General features: G+C 40.6%; 1 protein-coding gene across 4 annotated transcripts; it reads left to right on the top strand.

Moving 5' to 3' along the window:
* Positions 1-1,446: 1,446 nt before the first annotated feature.
* On the top strand, positions 1,447-17,847 carry ssuh2rs1 (ssu-2 homolog, related sequence 1). 4 transcript variants are annotated; one of them, XM_047372009.1, is made up of 14 exons: positions 1,448-1,682; positions 1,768-1,835; positions 3,445-3,512; positions 7,602-7,703; positions 12,185-12,260; positions 12,421-12,550; positions 12,700-12,760; positions 14,535-14,656; positions 14,893-14,955; positions 15,048-15,130; positions 15,233-15,325; positions 15,453-15,558; positions 16,589-16,696; positions 16,773-17,847. In XM_047372009.1, exons 3-14 carry the CDS (start codon positions 3,488-3,490, stop codon positions 16,911-16,913), a joined length of 1,110 nt encoding a protein of 369 aa, XP_047227965.1. In that variant the 5' UTR covers positions 1,448-1,682; positions 1,768-1,835; positions 3,445-3,487; the 3' UTR covers positions 16,914-17,847. The 4 variants fall into 4 exon arrangements, with proteins under 4 accessions (XP_047227957.1, XP_047227965.1, XP_047227974.1 ...); XM_047372001.1 differs by lacking the exon at positions 3,445-3,512 and having other exon boundaries at positions 1,447-1,682; XM_047371993.1 differs by lacking the exons at positions 1,448-1,682; positions 1,768-1,835 and adding an exon at positions 3,100-3,360.
* The last annotated feature ends 2 nt before the right edge of the window (positions 17,848-17,849 follow it).

The raw sequence follows: 17,849 nt of genomic DNA, 5'->3' as shown, positions 1-17,849 counted from the left end.
GTTTGTGAGGATACGGGGCTATATCTCTGACAGGCTGGTCTGCAGTACGGGGACCCTGCAGGGAACTGTGCTGGCACCGTTCCTGTTCACCCTCTACACTGCAGACTTCTAGAAACTCCCCTGGCTGCCATCGTGAGAAGTTCTCAGATGACTACCATAGTTGACCTCATCAGATGAGAATGACTTAATCTACAGACAGTGTAAACAGTACTTTGTGGACTGGTGCTAGAGGAACCATTACCATTACCGCGAGGAAAACTAAAGAGCTGGTGGTGGATTTCCACAGGCACAGACCCACCACACTGACAGCATTTAATATTAGGGAACTGACATTGAGACAATACTGATGCTCTTTACTGATACTCTTTACAAGAAGGGTCAGAGCAGAACCTACCCACAAAGGAGGCTGAGATCTTTTGGGGTGCACGGAGGGGTTCTTAGGACCTATTTTGTCTCTGTGGTAGCATCAGCCATCTTCTATGGTGTAGTATGTTGGAACAGCAGCTCATCTACAGCTGAGAGAAGGCAGTTAGACAAGCTCATCAGGAAGGCCAGCTCTTATAGGATGCCCTCGGGACACAGTGCAAGTGGTGGGAGACAAAGGCACTCTAGCAAAAATGAAATCACTGTTGGACAATGTCTCCTACCCTATGCATGATGCTGTTGCACTACTGGAGGGCTCCTTCAGTGACAGACTGCTGCATTGTAGGTGCACAAATGAGCGTCAACAAAGATCCTTCCCAACAGCCGTTAGACTCTATTACCATCACTGCTTCCAACATACTCAATAAGTGTTTACATCCATGCTGCTTTGCAGTTTTTTCATTTCTTGTAGTCTGTTTTTATCCACAATTATACATGTGCATTTTTTACATTTTTAAAATCACTCTACTCAGTTGTACATTTTATTTGTCATGTATCATTTAGTACGCTATTAGTATGGAATAAATATTGTTATTATTTTGTTGCATTTAATAGCACTCTTATATGTCTAACTACTTTTTGGCCTAGTAATTATTTTATTGAGTCACTTATTTATTGCTGTGTGTATTCCTAATTATGGCTGGATTGTTCCTCTGTAAGGGTAAAAGGGAGAAAGTCATATCAAATTGCAACACGGAATGTAGCTGTTGCAAGGATTTTCAATGTTGCATTTTGTAGTGTAACAATGTAGGCCTATTTGATATAAAATCATATATCTGCAAGAGCCAGTTTGTTCAGGTAGCTAACCATAAAGAAATACTCCAAAATAAACTAGTCACTTGATATATTATACGTATTTATTAAATCGGACCCTTGAGATCATTGAGAGGAGCAATTATTTATTTAAGTAATGTGCATGTAATATTTTCGCGGTCATACACATTTTCGACCTCTGGTTCATGATATTGATGCGCACTTCCGGATCATATGATTAAACTTGGTAATTCTGCGCTTCATTAGTTTTTTTCACTTCACAGACGTCCATAGCAGTTCCTCTTTTACTACCAGATTAGGTAGGGTGCGGTAGCTGCGGGAAATGGTCTTATGGTATGATTAAAGGTAAATCATTTTTTTGTCACATGATGAGTTGGCTGGCATTTCCTCATCGGTATTAGGTCACAGCTCTTTCTAGAACACGGTTTATATTAGCTGTTTCAAGTGCGGGAGAGTTCAAGGATGGAGTCCCAGCCTATAATGAGGTGAGGATCCATTTTCTTTATTTCACAGCAAACCTCTTCTCAATGTTCCGTTGCCTAAGTTTTTGTTTCACTTTACTCGTTTCAGCGGTGGGCAACCAAATAATTATGGCATTGCCAACCCCGGTTACGTACCAGCAGCGGCAGGAACTGCAGGTATGCACCTCGAACTTGTCTTTCGAACTTATTCTGAGTATTTTTTAAACTTGTAATTTAATTAATTTAACACTTAGTCGTAACTTCAGTTTTCCGTTGACGACACTGTTGCAGTTGGGTGGCCACGTGATTGAGTTGTTGAGATTTCAGTCAGTTCGAGGTTCTCACTCATCTTTACTTACGTTTTGGCAGTTTGATTAACTGTTGCCTCAGTATTTTAGTTTACAGCTTCGGCTGTGGGACTCCTCATTGGTAGAGAGACAAAGCCTTGAAGTTTCATTTGGATCCGGTTCATATCGTCCTTTCCTTGCACCATTTCAAAATCGTAAACAATCCATTTCGTACCCACGTGCCTGCCATTTCGTCCTGTCATATAACACGTCCTACACGATTTCTGAATATGCTGTAAACTTCAGTTTCTCTGAGTTGGCCATTTTGGTGAGTTGTAGAAATTAACATTTGTCAAAAAACAAACAAACAAAACAACAACAAAAAACCGTGTAACCGCGTTATGGTTGTTAGTTCAGAAGCTTTATTTGTTTTGTATAGAACCATAATTAAATTAACATTTTTCAGTTTTTCCATTTAAATTTGTGTATTTCTTATAGCAAATAGTGAGGTAAATGTTAACATTTAGGCAAGCAGAAGGGAGCCAAGTGATATATCTACTAAATACGTTGCAAAACGACATTGCCAGGGATTTTATGTTTTTTTTTTTTACTATTTGAACTATAAAAAGAAAAATAAAGAAAAATAAAATTTCTGCAGATCATGCGAATGTATTTCAATTGATCGTTTTGTAATTAATAAGGAAAACTGTAGTTAACCACTTGTTTTTTTTGTTTTCATTACTGGTGGATGAGAATATCTGCTTTATCTGCTTACCACAACATGCACGGGTGTTAGTGGATGTAAGTCATTTGATTTTTGTTTTAAAATACTAAATGTGAAACTCAAATACGAACCGATTTCGATTTGTGGCTAAAAACAGATGAGAAAAAAAGATACATTTCTTCAGTTTTTGTTTCATATTTAATATATTTAGAGAACAAGAGATGACAATTTTACACGAGCGTTATATATTATATCTCCAGGGGGCGCTGTTTCTTATCGGAACGTGTCAAGCGAGGTTTGTCAGTGTTGTCCAGAAACACAAGTCAGGCAAATTTATAAAAAAATATGCTGCACAAGAGGTCATTATGACTCAAAAAGAAGAGACAGTAACCCAAAGGAAATTGCTGTGATTCCATGTTATTCCCATCTTTCACATTTCTGCCAATCACTTCTTACGAATCAGAACCCACCCAAACCTCCCTCTAACCCCAAGCTCCACTCACAAAACTCCGGATACGCGCAGATTGCTTAACTCTTCCTGATTTCCTGAAACGCTGCAGCATCCGATCCTTACGTACCATCATTACCACAGTATTTATAAGCGGTTAAAGGAGGGGAACCAAGCAAAAAATAAAATCCAGAGTGAATATCTGAGTCGGTCTTACATGATGGATTATCAGAGTTTGTCGAGGTGAGGATCGCTTCGTGATTTCTATTTAGAGGAAACCAAATTGCTTATGCTGCATAACTTTCGTTTTCTCGTTACATGTTTCAGTCACGGTCAGCCCCTACATTATGGCATTGCCAACCCCGGTTACATGCCAGCAGCAGCGGGAGCAGCAGGTATGACCTACGAACCCGTTTTTCAACTGAGAACATTGCGAGTTTTAGGTTCGGTAGGCTACTGTGGCACAATTTTTTTTTTAATCAACGCCCTATGTGTGATTGCGAAATAACTTCGGTCTTCCGGTGACATCTGTATGGAGCTAAATTGGGACTATAAAGTTAGTTCAAAAGAAAAACATTTGAACCTGAAAAATTATTTTGAATATCCCCCTCAAAAAAATGTGAAAACTGGAAAAAAGTTTTGCAACTGGAAAAAAAAAAGATGTGAAACTGGAAAAAAAAGTTCCAAACTACTTTTCAGTTTAAAGTTTTTTTTTTGCACTTGCATATTTATTTTTCTCCTTTTTCTTCAAACTTCTGGCCCTCTTTTGGTGTGGGGGGCGGCGGGGCCTCAGATCATGGGGGTGTGGAATCAACACAGCGGCTGAACAACAAATTCCCAGCTGTTGCTGTTCAGGGACTGTGGGAACTGGAATTATCTGAAACACATCATCGATATTTTATATGTGTGTGATTGGTTTTGAAAGATAACATGCTTCACCGATAGAAGCAGCTTACGTGAATACACAATGCAAAGACGCGAGACCATCCCCCAGTGGGCCCACCACCTGCAGGGGGAACAGTGAGGGACTGGTGCAAAGGGGATTGGGCGGCGGACGAAGGTGGAGACCTCGGCAGCCCGATCCCCGGATGCTTAGGCTGGCTCTAGGGACGTGGAATGTCACCTCACTGGAGGAGGAGCCTGTGCTTGTGCGGGAGGTCGAGAGATATCGACCAGAAATTGTCGGGCTCACCTCCACGCACAGCATGGGCTCTGGAACACATCTCCTCGAGAGGGGCTGGACTCTCTTCTACTCTGGAGTGGCCCACGGGGAGAAGTGGCTGGGGTGGGTTTGCTTGTTGCCCCCCAGCTCAGCCGCCTCGTGTTGGGGTTTACCCTAGTGGATGAGAGGGTCGCATCCCTGCGCCTTCGGGTTGGGGACAGGTCTTTGACTGTCATTTCGGCCTACGGGCCAAATGGTAGTGCAGAGTACCCGGCCTTCTTGGCGTCCCTGTCGGGGGTGCTGGATAGTGCCCCTCCTGGGGACTCCATTATTCTGCTGGGAGACTTCTAAACCCACGTGGGAAACGATAGTGACACCTGGAGAGGCGTGATCGGGAGGAATGGCCTCCCCGATCTGAATCCAAGTGGTACTTTGTTATTGGACTTCTGTGCTAGTCACGGATTGTCCATAAGGAACACCATGTTCAAGCATAAGGATGTCCATCAGTGCACTTGGCACCAGTACACCCTAGGCAGGAGGTCAATGTTTGACTTTGTTGCCGTATCATCAGACCTTCGGCCGCATGTTTTGGACACTCGGGTGCAGAGTGGGGCTGAGCTGTCCACTGATCACCACCTGGTGGTGAGTTGGATATGCTGGAGGAGGAGAAAACCGGACAGACTTGGCAGGCCCAAGCGCATAGTGAGGGTCTGCTGGGAACGTCTGGCGGAACCCTTGGTGAGGGATGTATTCAACTCTCACCTCCAGGAGAGCTTTGACCAGATTCCGAGGGATGTTGGAGACATAGAGTCCAAGTGGACCATGTTCTCCGCATCTATTGTCGATGCAGCCACCTGTAGCTACGGCCGTAAGGCCTGCAGTGCCTGTCGCGGCTGCGATCCCCAAACCCGGTGGTGGACACTGGTAGTAAGGGACACTGTCAAGCTGAAGAAGGAGTCCTATCGGCTGTGGTTGGCTTGTGGGACTTCTTAGGCAGCTGACGGGAACCGTGAGACCAAGCGTGCCGTGGCCCGGGCGGTGGCAGAGGCAAAAACTCGGGCCTGGAAGGAGTTCGGTGAGGCCATGGAGAAGGACTACCGGATGGCCTCGAAGCAGTTCTGGCAAACCGTCCTGCGCCTCAGGAGGGGGAAGCAGTGCTTCGCCAATACTGTTTACAGTGGGAGTGGGGAGCTGCTGACCTCGTCTGGGGACATTATCGGGCGGTGGAAGGAGTACTTCGAGGATCTCCTCAATCATGCCATCACACATTCCCTGGTGGAAACAGAGGCTGGGGACTTGGGGTTGGATTCTTTCATCACCCAGGCTGAAGTCACCGAGGTGGTTAAAAAGCTCCGCGGTGGCATGGCGTCAGGGTTGGATGAGATCCGCCCTGAGTACCTCAAGTCTCTGGATGTTGTGGGGCTGTCATGGTTGACACGCCTCTTCAACATTGCGTGGCGGTCGGGGACAGTGCCTCTGGACTGGCAGACTGGGGTGGTGATCCCCCTTCATAAGAAGGGTGCCCGGAGGGTGTGTTCCAACTACAGGGGGATCACACTCCTGAGCCTCCCTGGTAAGGCCTACGCCAGGGTATTGGAGAGGAGAGTCCGGCCGATAGTCGAACCTCGGCTTCAGGAGGAGCAGTGTGGTTTTCGTCCCCGCCGTGGAAAACCGGACCAGCTCTATAATCTCTACAGGGTACTCGAGGGTTAATGGGAGTTTGCCCAACCAGTCCACATGTGTTTTGTGGACGTGGATAAAGCATTTGACTGTGTCCCTTGTGATGCCCTGTGGGGTTGCTCCAGGAGTATGGAATCGGGGGCCCTTTACTAGGGGCCATCCGGTCTCTGTACAAGCGGAGCAGAAGTTTGGTTTGCATTGCCAGCACTAAGTTGGACCTGTTCCCGATGCCTGTTGGATTCCGGCAGGGCTGTCCTTTGTCACTGGTCCTGTTCATTACTTTTATGGACAGGATTTCTAGGCGCAACCAAGGGCCAGAGGGGGTCTGGTTTGGGGATTTCGTCTCTTCTTTTTGCAGATGACGTGGTCCTGCTGGCCCCCTCTAGCCAAGACCTGAAGCATGCGCTGGGGAGGTTCGCAGCCGAGTGTGACACGGGTGGGATGAGGATCAGCTCCTCCAAGTCCGAGGCCATGGTTCTCGACCGGAAAAGGGTGGCTTGTCCTCTTCAGGTTGGAGGGGAGTTCCCGCCTCAAGTGGAGGAGTTCAAGTATCTCGAGGTCTTGATCATGAGTGAGGGAAGAAAGGAGCGGGAGATCGACACACGGATCGGTGCGGATGCCGCAGTAATGGGGGCGCTGTGCCGGTCTGTTGTGGTGAAGAGAGAGTTGAGCCAAAAAGCGAAGCTCTCGACTTACCTGTTGGTCTATGTTCCTACCCTCACCTATAGCCATGAACTTTGGGTCATGACCGAAAGAACGAGATCCCGGATACAAGCAACTCAAATGAGCTTCCTCCGTAGGGTGGTGGGGCACTCCCTTAGAGATAGGGTGAGGAGCTCGGCCATCCGGGAGCGGCTCGGAGTAGAGCCGCTGCTCCTCCACATCAAGAGGAGCCAGTTGAGGTGGCTCGGGCATCTATACCAGATGCCTCCTGGACGCCTTCCTCGGGAGGTGTTCCAGGCACATCCCACCGGGAGGACGCCCAGGGGATGGCCCAGGACACGCTGGAGGGACTATGTCTCTCGGCTGGCCTGGGAATGCCTTGGGCTCTCCCCGGAGGAGCTGGAGGAGGTGTCTGGGGAGAGGGATGTCTGGGCGTCTCTGCTGAGTCTGCTTCCCCCGTGACCGGGTCCCGGATAAAGTGGAAGATGACGAGTACGAGTACGAGGTTAAATTTTTTTTTTTTTCTTTTGAACAAACTTTATGGCTCTATTTTAGCTCCATACATCAGGGCTGTAAACGGGTGGCTGGTTGCATTTTGGAGTTGCTGAGATTACATCTCAGGGAAGTCTCATTGATATTTACAGAAGTTTTGATTGAGGGATTGAAAGTTACCTGAGAACTTTATTGCTTTGGGTTTAGAGAATCTGTAGGAATTGACACCATGACGGAAGGGCACGGTAAATCACTATGTGTTAGAGGAATCTGACATGTAAGAACATATATTAATTTGAATGTTTCTGGTTTAGTCATCAGTTTCTTGAATCAGGTTAAATGGCCCGCAGATACTCTGCTACTGCTGTGTTGTAGTGGAGTGCTTTGGGTTTCTGACATATTTTAAAAAAAGAGAATCACAATATACTTGATATATCAAAGTTGGCTTCTTTTTTCTGACTGAACTGGTTCTTCTCGTTTGATGTAGCAATGTTCGCCCCACCTGTGGCTGGACCTCAGGGCCCCAGCGCTCCTCCAGCCAGCATGTTTGACAGCATGCCAGGATATGAAGGGACGATAGCGGGAGGAGGTAAGATCTACTGACCAGCTAAACATGGTGTTCAAAATTCAGAAACAAGAGTTTTAAAATGAAAACAACCACAAGACTTACATAGTAACACAACATTTTTAATTAAAGCTCTTGGTTAAGATTTATGTTCCTGAATTTGTGCCAATTCAAAAGAAATGCAATTTGAATGCACTTTACATGATAAACAGGCTCACTTCATCTCTATTTCCATTGGGATTGGCACTGTGACACAGCGGACAACTATAAACATGACCACAACTTGTGTAAATCTACCAATACATTTCTTTAATAACAAGCCCTTTAGAAAGGAGTCCAGGAACAACCTACTTTTAAAATAAAAGCCCTCAGACCTTATATGGTTAAACCTTAGACAAAGTCAAAGTTGTATGAGGGGTAAACACATTTTAGTGATAGCTTTTTCGGATGGGTGATTTCTTCTCAAATCAAATTAATCATGTTGTAGTGGTAGCTTTATCCAACTGGTAGCTGTGCTGTGTCACAATCCCCAAAGGTTCCCTAAATGTTCACATTAAATTAAAATCTTATCTAGTTCATTCCTGTACATCCAATCGAACAGTCAGATTTACATTCATGTATAATTAGTTTAAAACGATACTAACTGTAGTGCAAAACTATTGAAATCAGTTAATTATGTTATGCAGTTGATAAACAGTTATCTTTTGTAAGGAAGCCAAGATGATTGCATTAAGTTGCTAATTGTGCCACAGTCTTTCTCGTTGCATGTGGCAATAGTGTAAATGACTGACTTCCTTTTAATAGGAAGAAACCTCCAGTATCAGAGGCCATCTGTCATGACTGGCTCTGGCTGGAGAAGACAGAAATCAGACACACACACATCCTTACAAAAAACACACTCAACGCATAAACACTGGTACAGAAGTACTCCCTGTAAAAAAGAATAAACAGGAACAGAGAATTAATGGTGGTAATAGTTTGTTTAGTGGTTTCATCTAGCAGAGTAACACAGTTAAACCAAGAAGCTCGGAGCCAGCAGAACTATCTCAGGGATGGTAAACAACAAGCTTCTGATGAAAATTAAAAAGATAGATCATATTTCTCCTATTTTATCTTCCCTTCATTGGCTCCCTGTTAAATCCAGAATAGAATTTAAAATTCTCCTCCTCCCATATAAAGACCTTAATGATCTAGCTCCATCATAAATCAGAGATCTGATTGTTCCATATGTTCCTAACAGAGATCTTTGTTCTCAGACTACAGGTTTACTGGTGGTTCCTAGAGTCTCTAGAAGTAGAATGGGAGGCAGATCCTTTAGTTATCGAGCTCCTCTCCTGTGGAACCAGCTCCCGGTTTTGGTCCATGAGGCAGACACCCTGTCTACTTTTAAGGCTAGGCTTAAAACTTTCCTTTTTGATAAAGCTTATAGTTAGAGTGGCTTAAGCTATCTTCCTTATTTTTTATCTTCCCTGTTGGATGGAATAAGGGGGAGTCCGGTTTAGCCTAAACCGGCTCAGTTATGGTTGAGGTGCAAACACACCCTCCCTTTCTGCTACCTGTATGACCCCTTCTCTTTTCCAGTGGTTATAATCAGTCAGAAAGGGAGAGGTATCCCAATCCTTGTGGTTTTTAGTATAACAATAGCCATCAGTGGACTCTAGATAGACAAACCTTATCATTTTATTATTTTACTTAGTGCCCCTACACGTGGACCGTCCTGGGGTGGCCGGGCTCTGGCACTCGGTGGTTTGGTCTGGCCTCCCCGGCGGCCCCGCTCCGTTCTGGACCCTTTGTGAGGTGCCTTGAGACAACATTGTTGTAAATAAGTGCTATATAAATAAATAAATAAACTGAAACTGAAACTATCTCTGTAGTTATGCTGCTATAGGCTTAGGCTGCTGGAGGACATAATGACCACTTTCACCCTCTTCGCTACATTCTCACACTACTCTCCAATTTTGCATTATTTGCTGTTATTTCAGTTTTTAACTTTATGTTCTCTCTTTTTTCTCTTCCTAGAAGCTACAACTGGCCTGGCTCTGTGTCTACCTGTGACACCTTTCTGGAGAGGGGCATTGTCCAAGCTTCTGCTGGCAACAACTTAATGCTCACCTTCTACAGATGATCCACTTAGCCCTGTCTTTCAGTGTTTAACCCTTTCTCTCTCCTAGATATAGCAATTGACTGAGCTTTTACTGTAAATAATTATATGTGCTCTCTTTCAGATTCTAACCTTGAAAACTGGCTCAGAGTTTATCTGTTCTTTCTTTCTAGATGAAACGACTAAAGGAGCTACATCGACTAACATTTACTTTTCCTTCCCATAGAAAGTACTCCTGGATCAGTGCTTCCTTGTTCTTTTTGTGTCTCTGCTCTGTTCTCTCTAACCTCCAGTCGGTCGTGGCAGATGGCCGCTCACACTGAGTCTGGTTCTGCTGGAGGTTTCTTCCTGTTAAAAGGGAGTTTTTCCTCCCCCCTGTCGCTACATGCATGCTTAGTATGAGGGATTGCTGCAAAGTCAACGCCAGTGACTGTCCACTGTCTCTACATGCTCATCCAGGAGTAGTGAATGCTACAAATCTCTGACTCGATGCAATCTGCTGGGTTTCCTTAGATAGAAAAACGTTTTATCCAATTTGAATAAATAACTAACTGACTGCACTGTCCAATGGTTAGGATTAAGTGGAATGTATGAACCTGACTTTTGTGAAGTGCCTTGAGACGACATGTGTTGTGAATTGGCGCAATATAAATAAACTGAATTGAATTGCTTAATATAGTTAATGACATAGTCGATATAATAGTTCTGCCAATGGTTTTGTTTAGGAAATAGAAATGGTTAATCAGAGGGTATGAAATACAATTAGAGATAATAGGATTAATAATAAGAATGACTACAGATAATGTATAAATGGAGATTAGCAAAGGAAAGTAGCAGAGTAAGGAAAAGGAGTCTGCATGTTTAACGTTACAATATTAACTATAACAACATAACTGCTGAAATAACTCAGGGAAATCTGAACTGTTCAAATGAAAAAAAAAATGCTGAGCTTTTTTAAAATTTTAAGCCTAATCTTAAAAGTATGCAGATTATCTGTCTCAAAGACAAAACTAGCAGCTGATACCACACAACAGGAACCCGATGACTCCTTTTTGCAAAAGGTTCCATTTTTACATTAGAAGGAGCATGACAAACATTTAGAAAACTGTCCTAGAAAAGATCTCAGGAACTGAGGAAAATGTTTTGCAATGGCTCTACTGCAAGTTGTTCCCCAGGACAACTGAGCTATTCACCCTTTCTAGAAGAGTTTGGCTGAGTCAAACTATCTTGCGAAGTAAAATGATTTTAGCAACTTGTATCTGGGATCTTGTTCTTTTGGTCTTGATCCACATCTCTTGGCCAAAAGTGATTATAATGTAGATGGACTAGTAAATTAAGAGCCACTTTGTTCGGCTCAGCTCTTTTGTTACCTGATAGATCAGAGCTATGTCCGCATTAGACAGGACAAGAACCTGATCCAGCTATCCATCTGCCGTTCCATCCTGCCATCAATCGTGACTTCAAGATACTTGAAATCCTCTTCTGGAGGTTAACACTGAGGCTTATTGCTGCTGTTTGTACAAACTGGAAACAGCAGTCCACCATATTCTGGTTGAGAACCATGACCTCAGACTTGGAGAGACTTGGTGTTATCCTGGCCACTTCACACTTGTGAAACACATCCTTTAATACTGCACAGATTTAATATAGATAATATTATGTATTTATTATTCTAAATAATAATATATTTATTGTTAAATTAATGTAAATAAATATTGTATTGTTTCTGTCTACCATGCAGTCGATAGAACCTTTTTGAGCTATAAAATTTATGAAAGGTGACTATTTCAGGTTGTTGGCAGCTGCTTTTTGCTTTTTGTACTGTTTGCCTTTTTGATGCTGAGTAATAAAAAAATAAACCCGTTAGGTTTTTACAATGGGCACAAATTCATGAGGGGTGTTTGAAATCTACATCGCTATTATTGTATTTTTATCTTCAAGGTATTTAACTACATTGTGACCAGTTTATTTAATTTATTAGTAATTAAATAATATATAGCAATAAAAGTTTTGGGAAAAACTAAAGAGAAAAAGCCATGGAATAACATTTAAGAATAATGGTTTCTGAATTGTTTCAAAATTATTTATAATACTATCTTCTATAATACTCTCTTCTACATCTTTAAAAACTATTTTAGATAAATAAATCGTTGTCCTTACATGAGTGAAAATGCTGAGTTTCCGAGTGAGTTTAATTTAAAAAAAAATATTTGTTAAGAGATTTTAGTTGGTGTTGCTTTAGACTTCATTCTATGGAAATGTGGTTTTAACATTTTTTTTTCCGCATTTAACTCAGCGGAACAGTACCGACTATAACTTTATAAATAATAGGTCTTGGTCAGTTTCATTTGCCTGAATAAAGTAAGAACCCATACTGAAAACTTAGGCTTAACTTTTGTTACAGGTGGATTTCTTCCACCTCCCATGCCTGCTCACCCAGTCCCCCAGCCTGCACCTGGACCTGAACAACCTCACTGGAAGTAAAGCTTACACCATGCGCCTTCTTTTAACATAATAGCTTAGGATATTAGAAAACTTTACATCCTTTCATCTTTTAAAACAATTTTACTGACAGCTGTTGGTTAACTTGGAAATATTCCAATATGTGACATGCTGTATAACATTGCTTCTTGTTTGCAGTATCCCATCAATAACCGAAGATACTGCCAGGAATGCCTTTAGACTATATACCTCCAGCAAGTGTTGCTACAGTTCTGCACCAGCAAAGGATGGCGTGATCACCAACATGGAGGCATTCAATACATACAGGGTAAGAGATTTTGTGGTTTGGAAATGTTTTGACAAAACCTGTGAGAATTGAATGAAGCTGAACAGATGTGGCATATTTGATTTTTCCTTTCATGAATTTCCATACAGATAATCAACGCCTTTTACTCTTCTTTTTTTTTTCTTTTGTAGTATCGCCTAGAAACATTTACTGAATCCAGGTCCACAGAGTGGAGTCACGAGCCGTACCAAGGTGTGTTTTATTTTTTGCTTTATATTATCTGTATAAAAAATTAATGGCTTCAACCAAGTGTGCCTATGATAGTTGAATCAACGATCCAGTTTAATAGTTAATTTAATTGTAATTTGAGGGAAAAAAAACAGTATAGTATCACAAACAAAATGGTCTGTATTTTATTAATAATAACAATGAAAATTATGTTATCTATAGCATTTATTCATTACTATGGTGATTTACAGACTATAGCAAAAATATACAATAAACACCAAAATTTAGTAGTAGTTGCCAAGTGCTTATTGTGCAGAAAACATACTGTTCTAAGTAAGCTATTTTTTATTTATATTGCACATTTCACAGATAAAAAGCACAAAGTACTTCAAAAGAATAAAATAAATTGTAAAAACAACTGATTAGGTAAAAACCTGTCTAAATAAATATGTCTTTAGGTGTTTTTTAAAAGAGTCAGTAGATGATGTGGAGAGCGACAGAGCAGTAGGGAGTTCCTTCTATACAGTTTCTACTAATATTATATAATATCGTGGTTCTACAGAGGAATTCTGGATGTATAACGCCTCGATATTGGCTGGTCAGTTAGTTGGGCTATCTTTTCTCAATTGCTCCTTCTTGTAAGGGAAAGAAAAGGTACTAATCTTTTTTTTCAGATGATGGGCTGTGACAGCAACATGCGGGGGAGGGACAATGTTGTGTTGCTCTACACCCATAGACCTATGGTCACTCTGGCACTTTCTTTGGCATGTCATTAAAATGACTTTAAACTGTAGGAAGGCAAGGTGGAAAATGTTACTGTTTTTGACAGGAAGTTTTAAAAATCACTGTTTATTTTGATAGTGGTAAGCATTACCACTATCAAAACCATGCAGCTTATTGGCTTTTTCATTTAGATAATTTACAACACACTTGCTTGCAAATGGTCCACTGGAAGCTACAAATATCATTCAAACAATCATGAGATACCAATGTAAAGCAGTCAGCTTTTTTAGAATCAACATGCATATAACATTTTGGTGTTCCTGCGCCATTGATATTCACCAACACTGAAAATCTATCTTACTTCCTTTGGTTAAAATTGTCTACAGTCTATTTCTATGTATTTTTTTTTCATTATGGTTGATGCCTAAAATATCCTTTTTTGTTTTAATGTTTTGTTATAACTGTAGTCAAACAGTATCTCTCTCAGTAACCTTTAAGATTCTTTAAGTAATCTTAAAGTCAACTAAAGTAGCCCGAGGGAACTTTAGTTCACTTTTAGATCACTATGTGTAATTAATCTACATACATCTTTCACCTAGTGGACTGAGTTGCTAAAATAAATAAACTTTTCAATAATATTCAAATGTATTGAATGTTCCTGTATATAACTTTATTGAATAAAAAAGATTAATGTTCTACACATTGATATTTAAAGTTAACACATCATGACTTATTTTAAAGCTTTCTAAATTTCTAAATTTATGTAACACTGATCATTGATTTGAGAGGATTTCTTAACTATTTTAAAAGGCATTTAGACAGATATCTATCTGAAAATAACACTAGTCAAGGTCCTTAAAAACACTGATATTTTAGAGATTCTGGGATGCCACCTGGTTCGATTTGATTATTTTTACTGAATCCAAAAGATCATAGTTCTTTTTTTTAATGGGTTAATAATAAGAGAACAGTCTCTATAGCATGGCATAGTTCTACTAGGGGTTCCTGCATTTCAAAATAATTCCTAATGTCTTGGCTCTTATGACAGTTTGTTATGTTGTTTAATGTGGATCAGGTCAGCCAGTGGATGCCTATGCTCAGCAACCTCCAGGACCGTGGGATATTTCTGCCAGAGTACCCACCTTTTTTGTGGCTGGCCAACAGAAGATTAAGGTTCCCTACACCTCATCTATGAAGGTAAGCTATCCAGAACACGAATGAGGGGGATAATGATTAGCTCTTGTGACTTATTTCAGAGATTTTTTTTTCCTGTATGAACAACACTATACATGTATTTTTATGCATTTCCTAAAAGTTTGCTTCTTTTTGTGGTCTAACGGTGAAGCATTGCAACCTAATTCCTTCTGAATGTGCCCTACCTGATGTATATTTTTGAATGGAAAATAAGTGGGTGGTTTATTCTGTTGTTCTAGCCTTGCCATGGATGTATAGGAATGGGGAGAAAACCTTGCAAAGACTGTGCAGGCTCTGGCAATGTAAGTTTTTACCACTTGTTTAAGGAATATTGAAAGCGTTTTAAGGTGATAACATGTAAATGGGTTTTTCTGGCTTTGTTTTTCTTTAACAGAAAGTTTGCTGGGTGTGTAATGGATCTGGCTTCCGTCACAGTAACGATCGATGCCACCACTGCATGGGAAGAGGAAGGGAGAAGTATGCATTTACTTTCTAACAAACGATGAGTAAATTTCAAAAACACTGCAGCATGCAATATTTATAAACTGATGTATTTTAAATGTTTCTCTTTTGTGTTAGTTGCACACACTGCCATGGGCAAGGGTCAAAGCAATGTGACATATGTCGTGGAAAACAGCAGCTTCTGGTCTACATCAACCTCAATGTGAAATGGTACAGTTTTGTCAACAATGTTTGTTGGAGGGAGGAGGAAGGCTCCCCTACATTAAAAAGAGCTGGTTGAGGTTGTTCCAGTGCCTGATGAAGACGCTGTAATCTGATCAGTTGTTTATGCTTACAGGACTAACAACACTGAGGATTATGTTGTTGAACAGTCAAGTGGTCTTCAGATGACAAACCTTAGTCAGGTGTCAGGGAAGGAGCTTTTCAGAGACTCTCAGTACATGGTAAATGCTTCTTTGTAGACATTTTTATAAAAATAAGATATATATTTAAGTCTTAAAAAGAGGTGAAGTTGTTGCCTGATCATTTTTGAGTTCATATTTTTATTAATGCAAATGCAGATGTCTGCAGTGCTATTAACACATATTTGCCCCCTTACAGATTTCTTTCATCTTATCTCACACACAGACACACACCAATACACACCAACACACCAGGACAGAAAAAGAAAATCAGACCTGCAGTCATACATGGTGGTCTGCTTTGCTTCTTCAGGGCCTGGATGACTTTCTGCTCTATCAAAAAATCCTGCAGGAGAATGTCTATCAGTTTTTGACTTTAACCTCAAGAGCACTTGGGTTATGACGGGGTCAGACAGGCTGTCCTCTCTCACCTTCAGCTTGTCCAAAATGCAGCTGCTCATCTTCTAACTCGATCACACAGATGTGAACACATCACTCCTGTGATTGCTGCTCTTCACTGGCTCCCTGTATGCTTACAGAATTGATTTTAAAATTATTTTATTAGTTTTTAAATGTCTAAATGGCCTTACTCCACCTCATTTTTCGGATGTTGTTGCCATTGGTTCCACAACAAGTTATTAGGTTTAGGTGGAAGTTAAGGCCAGGATGGCTTGAATGGCTTTTTTTTCCTCTAATTTGAAAACTGCATTTTATATTTTCTCAGGTTTCTTGTCTGATAATAAATTTTGTTTGATGATCTGAAACATTAAAGTCTGATAAACAAGCAAAAACACAAGAAATCTGTAAGAGAGCAAAAACTTTTTCACTGTACTATAGATACCACAATGCACTATTAATTCTTATAGTAGACCTGTTTCTATAGAGTAAGACAATACAATTCTAAATATGAGGCACAGCCAGCATTTAGTGTTAAGCCTTTCTTTACAGAATGTGTTTCAACAATATAATTTTTCATGAATTTATGTAAATCATGTGTCTTTTGCATCCAACAACTCGTACATACCTTAAATAATGACAGCACTTCACAATACTCCTTTGCTACCTTCAACAGGTATATCCACTCATGGGTTTTCCAGACCCTATGATAGTGCAGGCTGCACAGCGGCTTGTTGCGGACCATCAGCATAACTTCTCCCAGACGTCACGCATTCTACAACAGGTATTTATTGATGTTATAACATTGGCGAAGCTTTTGTTGTCATGCAAAATGGTCATATTTGCTTTTTTGTCTGCAGCGTCAAACCATAGAGCTGATCCCTGTCACGAAAGTCACCTACGCATGGAAAGGAAAAATATACGTTTACTTTGTTTACGGAAATGAGTTCAAGGTTCATACGGATGACTATCCTGCTACCTGCTGTTGTTCTGTAATGTAATTGAAATAGATGAGTATGACATTGTTAAATGTGAATAAACAAATATCAGAAATTACCTATTGGAAAACATTTTGAAATAAAGATGACATAATTGAGAGTTTATTTTATATTACCACAAAAAAATTAGAAACTGATGCAGCAGTTGTGTACAAGCAAGAGCTTATATTTATGTATGTTAAAATTAGGAAATCTGAAAAACTGTCTGGTCATCTAAGAAAAATGTCCAACCATTGTTGGAAATTGACTATATATGGACTATATATATATAAATATATAATATCGTTTCTAGGTTAAAGAGAACATCTCTTGTTATCCACAAATTAACCCTTACAGGGAGCAGTGGGCTGCCATTGTGCGGCGCCCGGGGAGCATTCTGGGGCTAAGGGTCTTGCTTGACGACCCAGAGTGGTAATCAGTACTTGCTTCTTTCAGCAAGACCATATCCACTGACAAAATTTAAAATCTCAAGATTAGCAAAACCTCTGATTTGTCTTGGATTTTTATCAGAAAAGCACTGATTTATGGGCACAATGAATGTTTACTTTTCATATGTTACCCATGCTTTGTGCAATGTACAATACATTCATTTTTAACATTTTACAAAGTATTTTGTATGTTTGTTTTTGGTGGAATGTGATGTTAAATAAATCGGATTAAGAAAACCACTTTATCAGAGAAAATGTAAGTTTTAATTCTGTATTACTTTGCATTTATGTAACTCGATGGCTAATCTTTATGAAGTAACCCACATGTTTAAGATTCATTTAAATGTACTTGTAACAACAATAATTGACAGTCTGGCTCACGTCTTCTTAGTGTACGGATTTGTATCGGTTCAAAATGATATATTCTTATATTTCACAACAATATATTTTCTTAGCTATTTGTAAGAAATGAATGCTTGTATTCAATTTTAATAAAGGCTATTTCGCAACA

This window comes from Girardinichthys multiradiatus, chromosome 1 (genome assembly GCF_021462225.1).
Source record: "Girardinichthys multiradiatus isolate DD_20200921_A chromosome 1, DD_fGirMul_XY1, whole genome shotgun sequence".
Classification (NCBI taxonomy): domain Eukaryota; kingdom Metazoa; phylum Chordata; class Actinopteri; order Cyprinodontiformes; family Goodeidae; genus Girardinichthys; species Girardinichthys multiradiatus.
Note: the sequence above shows the minus strand (reverse complement) of the source record. Positions and strands in the feature narration are given on the sequence as shown.